Below are 17941 nucleotides of genomic sequence, written 5' to 3' on the forward strand. Positions count from 1 at the left end.
GGTGAGTAGTTGTTAATGGGAACTGTTAGTGACTAACAACAGGGAGTGTGTAGTGGCAGGCTGTGTGGTAACAAGGCCTGGTGTGTGGGTTGGGGGCCTGGGATGTGGGGGAGTTTAGGTCCTAAAATTACTTATTTTCTATATTCTAAAATTGCTTATTTTCTATTACTCAGCGGAGTGGGCTCTAATGGAGTTTATTCTGTGCTTTGTGACAGGTGGAGCGCCTAACGAAAGAATTCTCCATTTATATGACCAAGGATGGTCGAATCTCTATGGCTGGGGTCAGCTCTGGCAACGTGGAGTACCTTGCACATGCCATGCACCAAGTCTCCAAATAAAACACCAGAGAATGGGGAAGACCCGAGGGCAGGAAATTCAGCTTTCAACCACAGCCAGAACCAGGAGTATTCTGTTCAAAGTTTAGCAGTCAGATACTGTTACTATCTGCTGGATGTTCATTATAGAAAGGTCCAGAGTGAGGCTGGGAGGAAACACAGCCTTCCAGTGCCTTGTGGAGTTTATTGGAGAATATAGGGCTGGTCCACTGAGATATCAACTCCTTTGGTGACTGCAGCTCTAAATTCCCTATGGATCCACTGAAGATGAGAGTTTTCAGGTCTGCTTTGTAAATTAGCTGTGGCTGAGTATGGTATCTGCTGCCTACTCTTCCTCAAAGACTCTGGCTTGTATAGCTGACATGATTAAAATTTCCCTTTGCAACTGGTCTACACCAAGCCCCTGTGCAAATTCCCCTTTTCTAATCTTGCCTGATTTCTTTTCCCCACCCCTCAAAATGAATCGGTCACCCATCTGTTTGCATTTGACCCATACCGATACTGTTGGTTATGCCCACATTTCACATTTTGCAAGCTTCCTTGCTGTCAGCAGTCAGCACTGCCATCCTGCAGCTTTCTTACTCCATAATGGTTTTATCAATGTCACGTCAGTCACCCTCCCATGTTAAGTAGATGCAAGGGTCTTAGCTTTGAGGCTGGTTGTTTGGCTTCACATTTGTTCTTGAATTGTTTTCGGTCAGTGTTTGGTCAGAAAGGAGCATTTAAGTTGTCATAAGGGCTGACCTGGAAATCGTGTGATCATGCTCAGTGAAGGTTGTAGTCTGGAACTGCAACCGACTCGTATCATGGCAGAACTGGTTTAGTAGTGTGTGGTTCAGTGATTGTAGTTAGCGGGTCGGGGTGGGATTGGTTGGGTTAAGTATTGCGTTCACCGTTTCCAGTTTCAAAAAATGAAAATGTTTGACCCCCATTCTTGCAAAAAGGCAGCGCAGTACCTAAAGATCCAAGGCTGTTCTAGCCAGAAGGTACACGGCTGTGGTGGTAAGCTCAGATTTGCTGCAAATTGTAAAATTCTGTTTCAAATCTAGGCTCTTACAAACCTGTACTTGTGACTCAATAAAATGGTTCCTTTAACGATCAGTACCCATTAAGTTCTCTCCCTGCATTCTTTTCTGTGCCATTGTAACTCCTGATGCTGATGGTTTGAATGTTGTGAATAGTAATGAAGGTCAAAGTCAGGGTGTTACACTCCTGAACTACGACCAACAGAACAGAACAGGACAACAAAACGTCAGAAGTAAGAGCTGGAGGTGACCACCGATGGCTGATGTTGGCTACAACGCCATTTGTTCCCAACATGCCTTCATTCCCAGAGCAACAAAAGGACCAACTTCCTTGTTCTTAATAAGAGGATGCTTCGAGCAGACGCTCCACTCTAAAGTGCACAAGACTACATTTCAGTCAGAGACTCCAGCTCATTGAAGTCACTTCTGCAAGCCTGCAGGATTGTTAGGGCTTATTAGATTGAGCAGCCCATTGAGGTGGGTGCAAATCAAATTTCAACATCTTTTGAGCACTGAACTATCGTGTGCCTTTGGACAGTGAATGTCAGAATTTTATTCAACCCTAGGAGCGTCATCCGATGTTCACACTTTACAGCAAAATTACATTGAAATTATAAAAGCATCTGTGAATGCTGGAAATCTGAAGTATCCACCAAGTGCTGGAAAAACTCAACAGGGGGTCTGGCAGCATCTGTGCAGAGTAACAGTTAATGTTTCGAGTCCAGTGTGAGTTTTCTTCAGACTTTGGGTTAGACTTGAAACAGTAACTCTGTTTTTCTCTCTACAGATGCAGCAAGTTTCTCCCGCATTTTATTTTTAATGGTAAATGAAGAACCCCATCTGATGCAGAGAGACTTGAGCTCATGCCTCCAGGTTGCTAAGACACTGATTACTCCAGGATTTTTGGAGTACAAGACCACAATGCTACTGTTTGCAGGAAGTGGTGCTGAATACAAACTATTTATTTGAACAATTTCTTTGGACAAGAGTCCCCTCCCATCCCACAGACCCCTTAACGCACCTCCAACACTGTCCCTCCACCTGGATCTTCTGCCTGGCCTTGTTTATTGATGACCGTCAACATGAGATCAGTCACATTAATTTTTCTGCTCTCCTCACCCATTCGAACCGGTCTCCCTCTGAGTGCACTGCACTCCGTGATTTCAGGTCCGACCCTGACTCTATCATCAAGCCTGCCAACTAGGATGGTGCTGTTGTTGTCTGGCGGACTGACCCCGACACTGGAGGCTAAGCACCAGCTCTCGGACACCACCTATCATCCCTCACAGACAACGACCCCCAACATCAGTCATCAGGTTATTGTGTCCACATCTGGTCCAGTGACCTCTCTCGCCCACCCCACAAACAGCCTCCAACCTCATACTCACTCAAACATGCATGGCTCACTTCTACCTTCTTCCCAAAATCCCCAAACAGGACTGGCCGGCCAGAACCGTTTGATTCTGACTGCTCCTGCCCCACAGAACTCACCTCTTCCTATCTTGACATTTTTTTTATTTCTTACCCAGTCTCTTCCCACTTACATCCGCGATTCTTCTAACACTTTGCTCCATCTTCAGAGTTTCCAGTTTGTGGGCACCAGCTGCCTCCACGTCACCATGGATGTGCAGTCCCTTTACATGTCCCCCATCAAGATGGCCTCAGGGCCCTCCTGCTTCTTCTTTGGGCGGGGGGGGGGGGTGGTGGAGGTGGAGGAGAACAAAAAAAGGCCTGGCACCGTCCCCATCTGTCACCAGCTTCCTTTGCCTGACCAAGCTTGTTCTCCTGCTGAACCACTTCTCCATTAACACCTTCCTTGACTATACATACTCATGTCCTGCTTCCTGTAAAAACCCTCCTCCCCTCCCAGCACCTCTCCACAGCACCTTCCCAGCAATCGTAGATGGTGTAGCTCCTATCCATTTACTTCCTGCCTCCTCCCTGGACACGCTTTCCAGGTGAAGCAGTGATTTACTCAGTCTCGTCTACAGTGTTTGCTGCTCACAATGTGGCCTCGTCTACATTGTTACATTGATGAAATGCAGACTGAGCCACGACTTTGTGGAATGCCTACGTTCTAGCTGGGAAAATACCCCTGAGCTTCCAGTTGCCTGTCACTTGCAAAACACCACTGTGTTCCCTGTCCAATATCTGTGTCATGCCTACTCCAGCGAAGGTCAGTACAAGCTGGAAGAACTGTGTCTTATTTTCCACTGGGTGACCCATCCCCCTTGAGGGCTCAATATTGATAATTTTAGAACCTGAATGGCATCCTCAATGTCCTTTACCCATCCCCACATCCCTGACCCTGTCATCACACGGGCTGCTTTCACACGGTCATACAGCACCGAAACAGACCTTAGGGTCGTCCAACCAGTCCACATTCATCATCATCCCAAACTAAACTAGTCCCACCTGCCTGCGCTTGGCCCATATCTCTCCAAACATTTCTTAAGCAAGTAATTATCCAAATGTCTTTTAAATGTTGTGACTGTACCCGCATCCACCTCTTCCTCTGGAAGTTCATTTCACACACAAACCACTCTCTGTGTTAAAAACAAATTGCCCCTCATGTCCTTTCTAAATGTTTCTCCGCCCCACCTTAAAGATATACCCTCCATTTCTGAACACCCCACCCCTATTGGAGGAGACCTTTGCTATTGACCTTATCTCTACCCCTAATGATTTTATAAACCTCTGTAAGGTCACTTCTCAACCTCCTATGCTCCATGAAAAACGCCCCAGCCTATCCAGGTCTCCTTATAACTCAAACTCTCCATTTCTGGCAACATCCTCATAAATCTCTTCTGAACCCTGTTCAGCTTAAGCACAACCAACCATTTCCACTTACTGATGGTCCTCATTATCAGCTTTTTGTCCTGAGCATCACCTCTCTTATAGGCTCCAATTCCACCTATCAAGTCACTCCTCCTCCCCTCCCCATCTTCATAATTCCAACTTTTTTCCTAGCGGCTGTCAGTTTTGAAGAAACAAAATGCTGAATCTGCTTTCTGCACAGATGCTGCCAGACCTGACTTTCTCCAGCAATTTCCGTTTTTGTTTCAGATTTCCAGCTTCCGCAGTTTCTTCATTTTATTTCAGTGAAACATTTTTATTTTGTCCCAGTGTTTGTGGTGAAATGTGTTTGGGAGTGAGACTGTTGAGTCATTTGTTGACCATAGAATCCCTACAGTGTGGGGGCAGGCTATTCAGTCCAACAAGTTCGCATTGACCCTCCAAAGAACATCCCTCCCAGACACATGCTCTACCCTGGAATGCTGCATTTCCCCTGGCTGATCCACCCAGCCTGCACACCCCTGAACTCAGTGGCCAGTTTAGTGTAGCCAATCCACCTATCCTGCACATCTATGGACTGAGAGGAAACCAGAGCACCCGAAGGAATCCCATGCAGACGTGGGGAGAACGTGCAAACTCCACACAGACAGACACCCACAAGTTGAATGGAACCTGGGTTCCTGGTGCTGTGAACAAGCAGTGCTAACCCCTGAGCTACTGTGCCACCCATGTCATGAAAAGATGTGTGGGCAATCCCTGATAAATGCTGGCTTCCAGGAAATATGACAGTATCCTGACAATTTTGTGTCTCCCTTGGGCCCATCAGAGTTGTGCCATCAAAGCTGCACAAGCCTTGAATGTTAAGACAGTTTCTCCAGGGACATATTGAGACAAGTGGGGCGCCCCTTTCATGCTGCATAGCCGAAGAGCACTTCGTAAGTCAGGTATACAAATCCCCCAGCTCAACAAAGCGTGTGTTCAGTCAAGAGTCAATGATCAGAGATACTGACGGGCTGGTTAACCGAAATGATTTCTGCAACAAGTGCAGTTTCACTGGTGCTTTCCAACTTTATGAAAGCAATGTCATGATCCTTGGGCTTTGCTTCCCTCGATCTGAATCTCTCAGCCCTTTGCTGCAGCTGAAACTGTATCACTTTGGGTGATTCTAATAGGAACAAGAGGAGCAGCCACTGCCTGTTCCCACACACATAGCAAGGGGGATGGACATGCAGCTCCAGCTCAAAGGATATAATGCTGTACAGGAAACAGGATGCAATCATTCAATCTCTCGTAGCAGGACATCTGCAGTCTCCTGGAGTAAAGAATCTCGCTGGGCCTGCATTGCCAGTAGCTGCCATCATGGTACTGAATCTCCTCGGTTTCACTCCATCCATCGGTCTGCTGGCGATGTCTGTGCAGAACCACAGGAGCTGGGGAAGATACTAAACAAGTATTTTGCATCAGTGTTTACTGTGGAGAAGGACTTGGAAGATAGTGAGGGGAAATAAATTGCAACATCTTGAAAAATGTCTATTACAGAGGAGGTGGTGTTGGATGTCCTGAAACGCATAAAGGTGGATAAATCCCCAGGACCTGATCAGGTGTACCCTAGAACTTTGTGGGGAGTGAGGGAAGTGATTGCTGGGCCACTTGCTGAGGTATTTGTAGCATCAATAGCTACAGATGAGGTGCTGGAACACTGGAGGTTGGCTAACGTGGTGTCACGATTCAAGAAAGATGGTAAGGAAAAGCCAAGAAGCTACAGACCACTGAGCCTGACATCAGTGGTGGGCCAGGTGTTGGAGGGAATCCTGAGGGACGAGATTTACATGTATTTGGAAAGGTAAACACTGATTAGGGAGAGTCAACATCGCTCTGTGTGTGGGAAATCATGTCTCAGTAACTTGATTGAGTTTTTTGAAGCAGTAATGTAGAAGATTGATGACAGCAGAGTGGCGAATGTGATCTACATGGACTTCAGAAAGGCTATTGGCAAGATTCCTCGTGGTAGACTGGTTAGCAAGGTTAGATCACATGGAATACAGGGGGGACTAGCCATTTGGATGCAGAACTGGCTTGAAGATAGAAAACAGGTTGTTGGTGGAAGAGTTGCTTTTCAAACTTGGAAACCTGTAACCAGTGATGTGGCACAGTAACGGTGCTGGTCCACCGCTTTTCGCATTTATATGAATGATTTGGATGTGAACAAAAGAGGTATAGTTAGTCAGTTTGTAGATGACACCAAAATTGATGGACAGCAAAGAGGGTTACTTCAGAGTACAGTGGATCTCGATCAGATGGGCCAAGGGCCGAGGAGTAGCTGATGGAGTTTAATTTAGATAAATGTGAGGTGCTGAATTTTGGCAAGGCAAATCAGGGCAGGACTTGTACACTTAATGGTAAGGCCCTGGTGAGTGTTACCAAACAAAGAGATCTCGGCATGCAGGTTCATAGTTCTTTGAAAGTAGATTTACAGGTAGACAGATTATGAAGAAAGCATTTGCTATGCTTACCTTTATTGGTCAGTGCCTTAAGTATAGGAGTTGGGAGGGAGTGTAGCGGCTGCACGAGACATTGGTTAGGCCACTTTTGGAATACTGCGTGTAATTCTGGTTTCCCTGCTATAGGAAGAATGTTGTGAAACTTGAAAGGGTTCAGGAAAGATTTACAAAGATGTTCCTGGGGGTCAGAGATTTGAGCTATTGTGTGAGGCTGAATAGGCTGGAGCTCTCTTCCCTTAGCATCAGAAGGTGAGGGGTGATCTTTCGGAGGTTTATAAGATCATGAGGGACATGGATAGGGTTAAAAGACAAGGATATTTCCCCAAGGTTGAGGAGCCCAAAACTAGAGGACATAGGTTTATGGTGAGAGGAAAAAGATTTAAAAGGGAACTAAGGGGCAACTTCTTCCCACAGAGGGTTGTGCATGTATGGAACGAGCTGCCAGAGGAAGTGGTGGAGGCTGGTACAATTGCAACATTTAAAGGGCATCTGGATGGGTACATGAATAGGAAGGGTTTAGAGGGATATGGGCCAAATGCTGGCAAATGGGACTAAATTAATTTAGGATATCTGGTCGGTATTGATGAATTGGACCAGAAGGTCTGTTTCCATGCTGTACAGCTCTATGACCGTGGCTTTACCATCCTTGGTGTATGAACTGGCACATTCAATAAACCAGCAGAAATTAAGTACCTCAAATATCCAAGGTTTCTTATCGCAATGTTCGAGTCGTCAGTTGGGGGTTGGAATGAAAAGCCTCTCCACCAGTAAGTTTTAAGTAAGGCAAAGTTACACCATTTTTTAAGTGATTTATGCTGTAAATAAAATACAAGTGATGTGTAAATCCCCTGCATTGCGTTTCTATTACTAAGTCTGTGTTTTTTCATAGATTATGCAGAATCTTGATCAACCGGCACACTGCTGGTCCCATTAGAACCGGCTTTCAAAAAGAAAGGTTTGCTGTATATATCTCCGTGAGGTGACTATGTTTGCTAAGGCCTCTATTTTGACACTGCCTAGTTCTGTCTGACACAGGAGGAAGCTCATGTTTGCAACAGCTCTGGATCCCCACAGTCCAGGGAGTCATTGACTACACTCACGAAGCAGGCAAAGTGCCTTCTGGGCACCATCGGGTAGTTATCTGTGGGAAGGGGTTTTGATGTACACTAGCAAGGCTTTCGGAAATTATCATGCACGACAAGAAGGAACTGGAGGGGGAGGAAAGCACAGTCTGCTCAACATCGGCAGAGCCTGACCCAACCACGCTACCTGTAGCTGCTCAGCTGACTGCTAGACAGACCCTCAGTGTCCTTACACAGGCTCAACACTCAGCCACTGCAAACACAAATCACTCCCACTCAAAAAGCCTTTCACCACATTCACACCCTCTTCTGGTCCTGCACCCTGGGTCATTCCATTCTCCTAAACAGTGATGTCCAGGCGGAGATTGCAATGCTAAGTCAGAGATGGCATTGTAAAGCAGGGTTTAAATAATTTTTTGGATTCATTTACAATTCCACATTCAGTAATGCTGGCAATGTGATTGATACCTTATCAACTGCAAACTGTCCTTGTTTCTATGAACTGCAGATGCTGGAGAATCCGAGATAATAAAATGTGAGGCTGGATGAACACAGCAGGCCAAGCAGCATCTCAGGAGCACAAAAGCTGACGTTTCGGGCCTAGACCCTTCATCAGAGACGGGGGATGGGGTGAGGGTTCTGGAATAAATAGGGAGAGAGGGGGAGGCGGACCGAAGATGGAGAGAAAAGAAGATAGATGGAGAGAGTATAGGTGGGGAGGTAGGGAGGGGATAGGTCAGTCCAGGGAAGACGGACAGGTCAAGGAGGTGGGATGAGGTTAGTAGGTAGATGGGGGTGCGGCTTGGGGTGGGAGGAAGGGATGGGTGAGAGGAAAAACAGGTTAGAGAGGCAGAGACAGGTTGGGCTGGTTTTGGGATGCAGTGGGTGGAGGGGAAGAGCTGGGCTGGTTGTGTGGTGCAGTGGGGGGAGGGGACGAACTGGGCTGGTTTAGGGATGCGGTGGGGGAAGGGGAGATTTTGAAACTGGTGAAGTCCACATTGATACCATTAGGCTGCAGGGTTCCCAGGCGGAATATGAGTTGCTGTTCCTGCAACCTTCGGGTGGCATCATTGTGGCACTGCAGGAGGCCCACGATGGACATGTCATCTAAAGAATGGGAGGGTGAGTGGAAATGGTTTGCGACTGGGAGGTGCAGTTGTTTGTTGCGAACTGAGCGGAGGTGTTCTACAAAGCGGTCCCCAAGCCTCCGCTTGGTTTCCCCAATGTAGAGGAAGCCACACCGGGTACAGTGGATGCAGTATACCACATTGGCAGATGTGCAGGTGAACCTCTGCTTAATGTGGAATGTCATCTTGGGGCCTGGGATAGGGGTGAGGGAGGAGGTGTGGGGGCAAGTGTAGCATTTCCTGCGGTTGCAGGGGCTGGTGCCGGGTGTGGTGGGGTTGGAGGGCAGTGTGGAGCAAACAAGGGAGTCACGGAGAGAGTGGTCTCTCCGGAAAGCAGACAGGGGTGGGGATGGAAAAATGTCTTGGGTGGTGGGGTCGGATTGTAGATGGCGGAAGTGTCAGGGGATGATGCGTTGTATCCGGAGGTTGGTGGGGTGGTGTGTGAGAACGAGGGGGATCCTCTTTGGGCGGTTGTGGCGGGGGCGGGGTGTGAGGGATGTGTTGCGGGAAATACGGGAGACGCGGTCGAGGGCGTTCTCTTGCTCCCCAGAGGAGCTCGAACAGTTCATCCACTTCACCAACACCTTCCACCCCAACCTTCAGTTCACCTGGGCCATCTCCAGCACATCCCTCACCTTCCTGGACCTCTCAGTCTCAATCTCAGGCAACCAGCTTGTAACTGATGTCCATTTCAAGACCACCGACTCCCACAGCTACCTAGAATACACCTCCTCCCACCCACCCTCCTGCAAAAATTCCATCCCCTATTCCCAATTCCTCCGCCTCCGCCGCATCTGCTCCCACGATAAGACATTCCACTCCCGCACATCCCAGATGTCCAAGTTCTTCAAGGACCACAACTTTCCCCCCACAGTGATCGAGAACGCCCTCGACCGCGTCTCCCGTATTTCCCGCAACACATCCCTCACACCCCGCCCCCGCCACAACCGCCCAAAGAGGATCCCCCTGTTCTCACACACCACCCCACCAACCTCCGGATACAACGCATCATCCTCCGACACTTCCGCCATCTACAATCCGACCCCACCACCCAAGACATTTTTCCATCCCCACCCCTGTCTGCTTTCCGGAGAGACCACTCTCTCCGTGACTCCCTTGTTCGCTCCACACTGCCCTCCAACCCCACCACACCCAGCACCATCCCCTGCAACCGAAGAAAATGCTACACTTGCCCCCACACCTCCTCCCTCACCCCTATCCCAGGCCCAAGATGACATTCCACATTAAGCAGAGGTTCACCTGCACATCTGCCAATGTGGTATACTGCATCCACTGTACCCGGTGTGGCTTCCTCTACATTGGGGAAACCAAGTGGAGGCTTGGGGACCGCTTTGCAGAACACCTCCGCTCAGTTCGCAACAAACAACTGCACCTCCCAGTTGCAAACCATTTCCACTCCCCCTTCCATTCTTTAGATGACATGTCCATCATGGGCCTCCTGCAGTGCCACAATGATGCCACCCGAAGGTTGCAGGAACACCAACTCATATTCCGCTTGGGAACCCTGCAGCCCAATGGAATCAATGTGGACTTCACCAGTTTCAAAATCTCCCCTTCCCCCACCGCATCCCTAAACCAGCCCAGTTCGTCCCCTCCCCCCACTGCACCACACAACCAGCCCAGCTCTTCCCCTCCACCCACTGCAACCCAAAACCAGTCCAACCTGTCTCTGCCTCCCTAACCTGTTCTTCCTCTCACCCATCCCTTCCTCCCACGCCAAGCCGCGCCCCCATCTACCTACTAACCTCATCCCACCTCCTTGACCTGTCCCCTCCCTACCTCCCCACCTATACTCTCTGCAGTTCCCATTATCTCTGATATTATTATCTTGGAATTCTCCAGCATCTGCAGTTCCCATTATCTCTGATATTATTAGCTTGGAATTCTCCAGCATCTGCAGTTCCCATTATCTCTGATATTATTATCTTGGAATTCTCCAGCATCTGCAGTTCCCATTATCTCTCGCCACCTATCTTCTTTTCTCTCCATCTTCGGTCCGCCTCCCCCTCTCTCCCTATTTATTCCAGAGCCCTCACCCCATCCCCCTCTCTGATGAAGGGTCTAGGCCCGAAACGTCAGCTTTTGTGCCTCTGAGATGCTGCTTGGCCTGCTGTGTTCATCCAGCCTCACATTTTATTATCTTGTTTCTATGAATCCTACATCTACCATCTGACAGATGTGGGGACATGCTGCCCATTGCCTTGCTCCGATGGCCCTGAGTGTGGATGGGAGGCTGTCTCTTGGGGAGGTGAGAAGAGAGCCTGAGATGTTGAATGCCTTAACAGTTCCCATTTCATTTTTCCCTCACCTTCCTTCTCATGCCATCCCACAACCTCTTCTTCTGTTGCAACTGCGAACTGGAGCCGGGCTTGTTTACAGACTTATGGTAATGAGAAAGTTAAGTGTAAATAGAAGGAATAGGAAAACTAGAGATGTCATTGCCTGAAACAGAAATAGAAATTGCTGTGGAAATTCACAAGTCTGGTACCATCTGTGGATAGAAAACGATTTGAGTCCAGTGACCCTTCTTCAGTCCTGCTGAGTTTCTCCAGCAGTTTCTGTTTTGGTTTAAATTTCCAGTATCCGCAGTTCTTTATTTTATTGGGGTCTTTCTCCCGTTTTGATTTGAAGCCCCAAGCCCCATAACTCCACCTACATTCAGGAGATGGGTCAAATAATGCAACTCTGCTCCTGAGGTCTCATCGTGTAATGTGCCCAGACTGTGTTCTGACCCTACTCCCATCTCTGTGCATCCCTGAAGTATTTGATAGAAAGGGGAATAGGAGCAGATATTTGAATGAGGGAATAGGACCAGGAAATTACGAGGACTCAACGCCGCACTGACTTTTCCCGGCCGCCGGGGGAAGCCTCACGGCCTGAGCGGATGGGGCGGACTACAACTCCCGGCGTGCCCCGCGACAGACCCTGGCCATTAAATCCGGTCACGAGGGGGAAAGACCTGGAGTCATGTGACAGCGGCGGCGAAGAGAGAGAGAGCCGGCTCCAGGGAGTCTCCTGCAGGTAATGGAAGGCAGTAAGTGGGCCATGGGCGCCAACTGGGTCTAGGTACTTTGTTGGTTGGGGGGGGGGGGGGGGGGGGTCTGTTTGTTGCTTTGAGTTTTAAGGAGAGCTGATAGACATTTCCTCAGAGCTGGGTAATAAACACCTCTCCCCAAAATACCGTCACATCTCCTGATCAGATGGTGAATCGGTGGTCGCTGTTATTAATGTTGTCCTGATGGAAACTGCTGGGAACACTCTGCAGTGTGAGCCCAGTCACTCTTCACTGAACGAAAAACAGGAGTTGCTGGGAAAGCTCAGCAGGTCTGGCCGGGAGGAGAAAACAAGAGTTAATGTTTTGGGTCAGGTGACCCTTTTTCTTCACAGATGCTGCCAGACCTGCTGAGCTTTTCCAGCAACTTCTGCCATTGATCCCGGTTTACAGCAGCCGCAGTTCGTTCTGGTTTTGACTCCTCGGGGTGGAACCTGGCTCTGTTCTTGCTCTCTCCGCAGATGCTGAGTTTCTGCCAGGTGAGTTTCTCCCAGGCTTTCTGTTGATACTTCAGATCCCCAGAATTTTGTTGTAGGTGTCACAGGGAGATCGGAGCAGCCCGGTGGACGTTATTTGTTTGAGTTGAACAGGGTGCATATTGCTGACACCTAGTACCCACTGCACAAGCTGCGATGGGATGGGCTCTCGCTGCTTACGTTTCAGTGGCTCAGCTGCTAATACTGTGGATGTTTGCTCAATTGTGTTAATCTGAAAGAAAGATAACTTAATGAAAGGGGCTCCTTTCGTTCATCTTAGTGCTGTATAACTAAGTCAACAGGATGTAATATTGTGTGAATCTAAAAGATTCTTGTGCCTTTTTAAAGCAGTTGGTTGCTGTCATGGCATGTGACACTGGTATAAAAGGTCTCCATCTTTATTGTCTTAGTTAATTAAACTGTCAGTAAATCAACCAGTCAACTTTGTATATAATGCAGTAGTAATGTAAGTACAGAGGCTGCAAAGATGTTCTATCACTGTACATAGTTTTAATGAACTTTGAGACACCTATCTCAACAATAATCCAATCTTTGCAGTACATTTTGTGTGTGCAACTATCGAGGGAAGTATTCAGGCCATGCTCTACTGACACGGTATTACCTCAAAGAAACCACATCACTTTTAATTTGTAGTCACTGAAATGCTGCAACCAGTAAGTGCATTGCAGTGTGCTAATTGTTAGATTCTCTGATAATGTTGGTAAACGGTTAAATATTGACAAGGACACTACACGATAAGGTAGTAGTGATAATGGGAACTGCAGATGCTGGAGAATCCAAGATAACAAAAGTGTGGAGCTGGATGAACACAGCAGGCCAAGCAGCATCTCAGGAGCACAAAAGCTGATGTTTCGGGCCTAGACCCTTCATCAGAGAGGGGGATGGGGTGAGGGTTCTGGAATAAATAGGGAGAGAGGGGGAGGCGGACCGAAGATGGAGAGAAAAGACAGGTGGAGAGCGGAGTGGTGAGGAGGTAGGGAGGGGATAGGTCAGTCCAGGGAAGATGGACAGGACAAGGAGGCGGGATAAGGTGGTAGCTAGGAAATGGAGGTGCGGCTTGAATTGGGAGGAAGGGATGGGTGAGAGGAAGAACAGTTTAGGGAGGCAGAGACAGGCTGGGCTGGCTTTGGGATGCGGTGGGTGGAGGGGGACGGACTGGTTTTGGGATGCGGTGGGGGGAGGGGGACGGGATGCGGTGGGGGGAGGGGGACGGGCTGGGCTGGTTTTGGGATGCGGTGGGGGGAGGGAGGGGAGATTTTGAAGCTGGTGAAGTCCACATTGATACCATTGGGCTGCAGGGTTCCCAAGCGGAATATGAGTTGCTGTTCCTGCAACCTTCGGGTGGTATCATTGTGGCACTGCAGGAGGCCCATGATGGACATGTCGTCTGAGGAATGGGAGAGGGGAGTTGAAATGGTTTGCGACTGGGAGGTGCTGTTGTTTGTTGCGAACCGAGTGGAGGTGTTCTGCAAAGCGGTCCCCAGGACCCTAGTGAACTCTGAAGGTTCACTGTCCTTTCGGGAAGGAAACTGCCATCCTTACTTGGTCTGGCATTTGTTTGACTCCAGATCCACTGCAATGGGGTTGACTCTTAATTTTCCATTGGGCAACTAGGAATAGGCAATAAGTGCTGGCCTAACCAGCGATGCCCTCATCCTGTGAATGAATAAAAGAACATGCCCTCCCAACTCCTATACTCAATGCACTGATTAATAAAGGCAAGTGTACCAAACGCCACCTGCACTAACCTGTCTATGAACAAGGAACTATGATCTTGCATCCCCAGATCCTTGTTTGGCAGCACTCCCCAGGACCTTACCATTAAGTGTAGAAGTCCGGCCCTGATTTGCTCCACCAGAATGTAGCACCTCACATTCAAGAGGAGGTCATATTTAAGTAACTTGCTGGAGTACCTTTCTTTTTTGAAAAGCTAATTGAAAGGGTTGATACTGTTGATGTCGAGTACATGTTCTTTCAAAAGGCAGTTGATTCAATGCCTCACAACAGACTTGTGTGGAATATTATAGCTCTTGAAATAAAAAGTACCAACATGGAAATACGATTGCTTTGAGTGATATGAAACAGAGTTTTTGGGCTTAAGGAATTTTTATAGTGGAGATCCCAGGCGTCATAGTTTGGACAGTTGCTTTTCTTTATTAAGTTATCTACTTGGTATGGAGGGGACAATTTCAGAGTTTGTAGATGACATGAAATTGCAGAAGAAGGATTGTAAACTCTGAGGAGAACAGTGTGGAACTCCAAAAGGACACAATGAGTTGGTGGAACAGACAGATAAAGTTCGAGGCAAAGAAGTCTAAGGTGATGCATTTTGATAAGAGAGTGGACAGACAGCACAAAATAAAGAACAATTCTGAAGGAGGTACAGGAGCAGAAGGACCTGGCTGTATATGTGCATAGATCATTGAAGGTGGCAAGAAGAGTGGAGAGAGTAACAAAAGCAAAGTTGCTGGAAAAGTTCAGGTCTGGCAACATCTGTGAATGGGAAAAAAAGTTAACGTTTCAGGTCCAGTGACCCCCCCCTCAGAACATTCTGATCAGACCTAAAATGTTAACTCTGTTTCTTCTTTCACAGATGCTGTCAGACCCGCTGAGCTTTTCCAACAACTTTTGTTTTTGTTCCTCAATTACAGTTTCCACAGTTATTTCAGTTTTTAGGTGGAGAGAGTGGTTGGTAAAGTATCGGGTATCCTCGGCTTTACTAACAAGAACAGAGTACAAGAGCAAGGAAGTGGTGTTGAACTTGTATAAGATACTTGTTGGACCTCGGTATTGAGTGCAGTTCTGGGTACCATCTTATAGTAAGAATGTGGTTGTGCTGGGGAGAGAGAGAAGTGATTTACACAAGAATGGTTCCAGGGCTGAAAAACTTCAGTTATGAGGATAGATTGAAGAGATTGGGACTGCTCTACTTGAAAATGGGGAGACGAAAACAAGATCAGATAGAGGTTTTCAAAATCATGAGGGGCTAGTTAAAGTAGATAGATGAGAAAAATACATTCCCAATCAACAGGATCTAGGGGAGATGATGGCTTAATTGGTATAATTGTTGGATCATTAATCTGGAGACCCAGGTATTGTGCTGGGGACCCAGGTTTGAATCCCACCATGCCAGATGGTGGAATTTAAAATAAATATACAAAAAAAACTGGGAATTAGGAGTCCAATGATCATGAATTCATTGTTGATTGTCAGAAAAACCTATCTAGGTTTTTTTAGTGAAGGAATTGGAGAGGGGAATGGAGGCTGTGGGGTAAAGAGAAATGGGGGGGCACTGTGGGGTCTTTAGAATTAGAACAAGAACAATACAGCACAGGAACAAACCCTTTGGCCCTCTAAACCTGCACCAACACATTTTGTCCTTCCATACTAAAACTGCCCTTACAGGATCCGTATCCCTCTATCCCCTTCCGATTCATGTATTCATCCAGGTACTACTTGAATGCTGCTATTGCGTCTGCTTCCTCCACCACCACCTCTGGCAGCACCCCCAATGCAGTCAACACCCTTTGTGTGAAAAATGTGCCTCAAACATTACTTTCAACTTTTCCCCCACACTCTCATGTTAAACCTGTCTCCGCTTGTAATTGACCCCTCCACCCTTTTGGGGTGGGGTTGGGAGCGTGGGGAAAGCCTCATAATTTCCTGTCTGGATGTGCCATTCACAGTCTTTTAAACTTCTATCAGGTCTTATAAACTTCCACCACCTGTGTTCCAGTGAAACCCGGTCTATCCAAGCTTTCTTCATAGCTAAAATCCTCCATACCTTGCAATACCCTGGTAAACCTCTTCTTTACCCTCTCCAGGCATCCACATCCTTCTGGTAGTGTGGTGACCAGAGCTGTATGGAGGGAACTTTAGGGGAAGAAACTGCCATCCTTACCTAGTCTGGCCTACATGTGACTCCAGATTCTCAACAATGTGGTTGACTCTTCAGTTAGGGATGGGTAATAAATGCTAGCCTAGCCAGCAAAGTCCCATGAGTGAATGTTTTTTTTAAAAAAATCAAGAACGAGAGGACACACTCAGTGATTTTGTGATGGAAGCAAATGTAGAACAAGAAAGACTTTTATACTTTGAGTGGTTTGGGTCTGCAGTACACTAGCTGGAAATGTTTTGGATATAGGTTCAGTTAGGCATTCAAGAGGGAATTAATGATTGCTAAAGTATGTAAGGGTAGAAGGAAAAGGCAGGCGAGTGGCACAAAGTCATCGTGCTGGTTTGGGGACCCAGTGCAGACAGGGAGCCAAATGGCCCCTCTTCTGTGCCTTAACACTTTGGTGATTCTGTAACCTTTTACAGAGCCTTGGTTTTGTCACCTCCAGAAGATGGCACCACACCCTGACAGTGCTGTACCCTCTCAGCTCTGCAATGGTTATCATCCTGCTTCAGCTGTTCATCCCCCGCCTCTCCAAAGAGAGGCTTGGCTGGATGCTCTATCAGGTGACTGCATCTTCCACTGAGCCAGGTTTACACTAGCAGAAAGGAAGGCTTATGCTAGGAAGGATGTTATGAAATTGAAAGGGTTCAGAAAAGATTTAGAAGGATGTTGCTAGGATTGGAGGGTTTGAGCCATGGGGAAAGGCTGGAATGGGACTGGGGCTATTTTCCCTGGAGCATCGGAGATTGAGGCGTGATCTTATAGAGGTTTATAAAATCATGAGGGACGTGGATGGGGTAAATAGGCAAGGTCTTTTCCCCAGGGTAGGAGAGTCCAAATCTTGATGGCTAAGGTGAGTTGGGGAAGATTTAAGGGGGATCTGAGATGCAACATTTTCACAGAAGGTGGTGCCTGTGTGGAATGAGCTGCCAGAGGAAGTGGTGGAGGTTGGTACAATTACAATGTTTAAAAGGCATCTGGATGGGGATATCGATAGGATGAATTTAGAGGGATATGGGCCTAGTCTAGGAAATGGAATGAGATTAATTCAGGATATCTGGTCAGCATGGCTGAGTTGGACAGGGGTCTGTTTCCATGCTGTGTGTCTCTATTACGCTATGATTCCGTATATAGATCATTATACACGGTGTTCTTTGTTTTAATTTATCTTATTTCATTTTCTCTGTCTCTATTTTAGATGCTGAGTCTGAGCAAAGCGAAGAGGAAGTCCGTATTTTTCACTTCTCTGTGCATGATTCAAAGGTTTCGGATTTGATGTCATTTGCCTCACAGAATGGCTGACTAAGTGCTGAGGCTGTGGTTCTCTTTTTCCAGTCTTCTGTCTGTGTGGCGATGGCGTTCTGTGAAGCCACGATCAACAGAGACCAACAGGATTGGAACTGGAACCCAGAGGCTGAGGAGAAGACCAGTCTGCTGCAGAATCCGGCAAGCCGTGTTGGGAAACGGGAAGGAGGCACGCCAGCCCACGGGGCTGTGTTCATCGTGGTGAATGCCGCCCTTGGCGCCGGGCTGCTGAACTTTCCCTACGCTTTCTTTGTGGCTGGGGGAGTGGTGACCGGCATCGTCCTGCAGCTGGTGAGGTGTTA

General features: G+C 47.6%; 2 protein-coding genes across 4 annotated transcripts in view; both read left to right on the forward strand.

The window, feature by feature from the left end:
• The window catches only part of got2a (glutamic-oxaloacetic transaminase 2a, mitochondrial), a 39894-nt gene extending 38447 nt beyond the window's left edge, over nt 1–1447 (forward strand). For both annotated transcript variants that reach the window (XM_048546957.2, XM_048546958.2), the window contains exon 10: nt 216–1447. In XM_048546957.2, coding sequence (XP_048402914.1) covers nt 216–338 — 123 coding nt within the window. In that variant the 3' untranslated portion in view covers nt 339–1447. The remainder of the gene's footprint in view (nt 1–215) is intronic.
• A 10387-nt stretch (nt 1448–11834) lies between these two features.
• The window catches only part of slc38a7 (solute carrier family 38 member 7), a 35467-nt gene continuing 29360 nt past the window's right edge, over nt 11835–17941 (forward strand). Inside the window, exons 1-2 of one of the 2 annotated variants that reach the window (XM_048546921.2) lie at nt 11835–11908; nt 17670–17930. In XM_048546921.2, the coding sequence (XP_048402878.1) occupies nt 17688–17930 (243 nt within the window). In that variant the 5' untranslated portion in view covers nt 11835–11908; nt 17670–17687. Of the gene's footprint in view, nt 11909–17532; nt 17931–17941 lie in introns of both variants that reach the window. The other variant, XM_048546920.2, reaches the window with a different exon arrangement.

Source organism: Stegostoma tigrinum, chromosome 16, assembly GCF_030684315.1.
Source record: "Stegostoma tigrinum isolate sSteTig4 chromosome 16, sSteTig4.hap1, whole genome shotgun sequence".
In the NCBI taxonomy this organism is placed as follows: domain Eukaryota; kingdom Metazoa; phylum Chordata; class Chondrichthyes; order Orectolobiformes; family Stegostomatidae; genus Stegostoma; species Stegostoma tigrinum.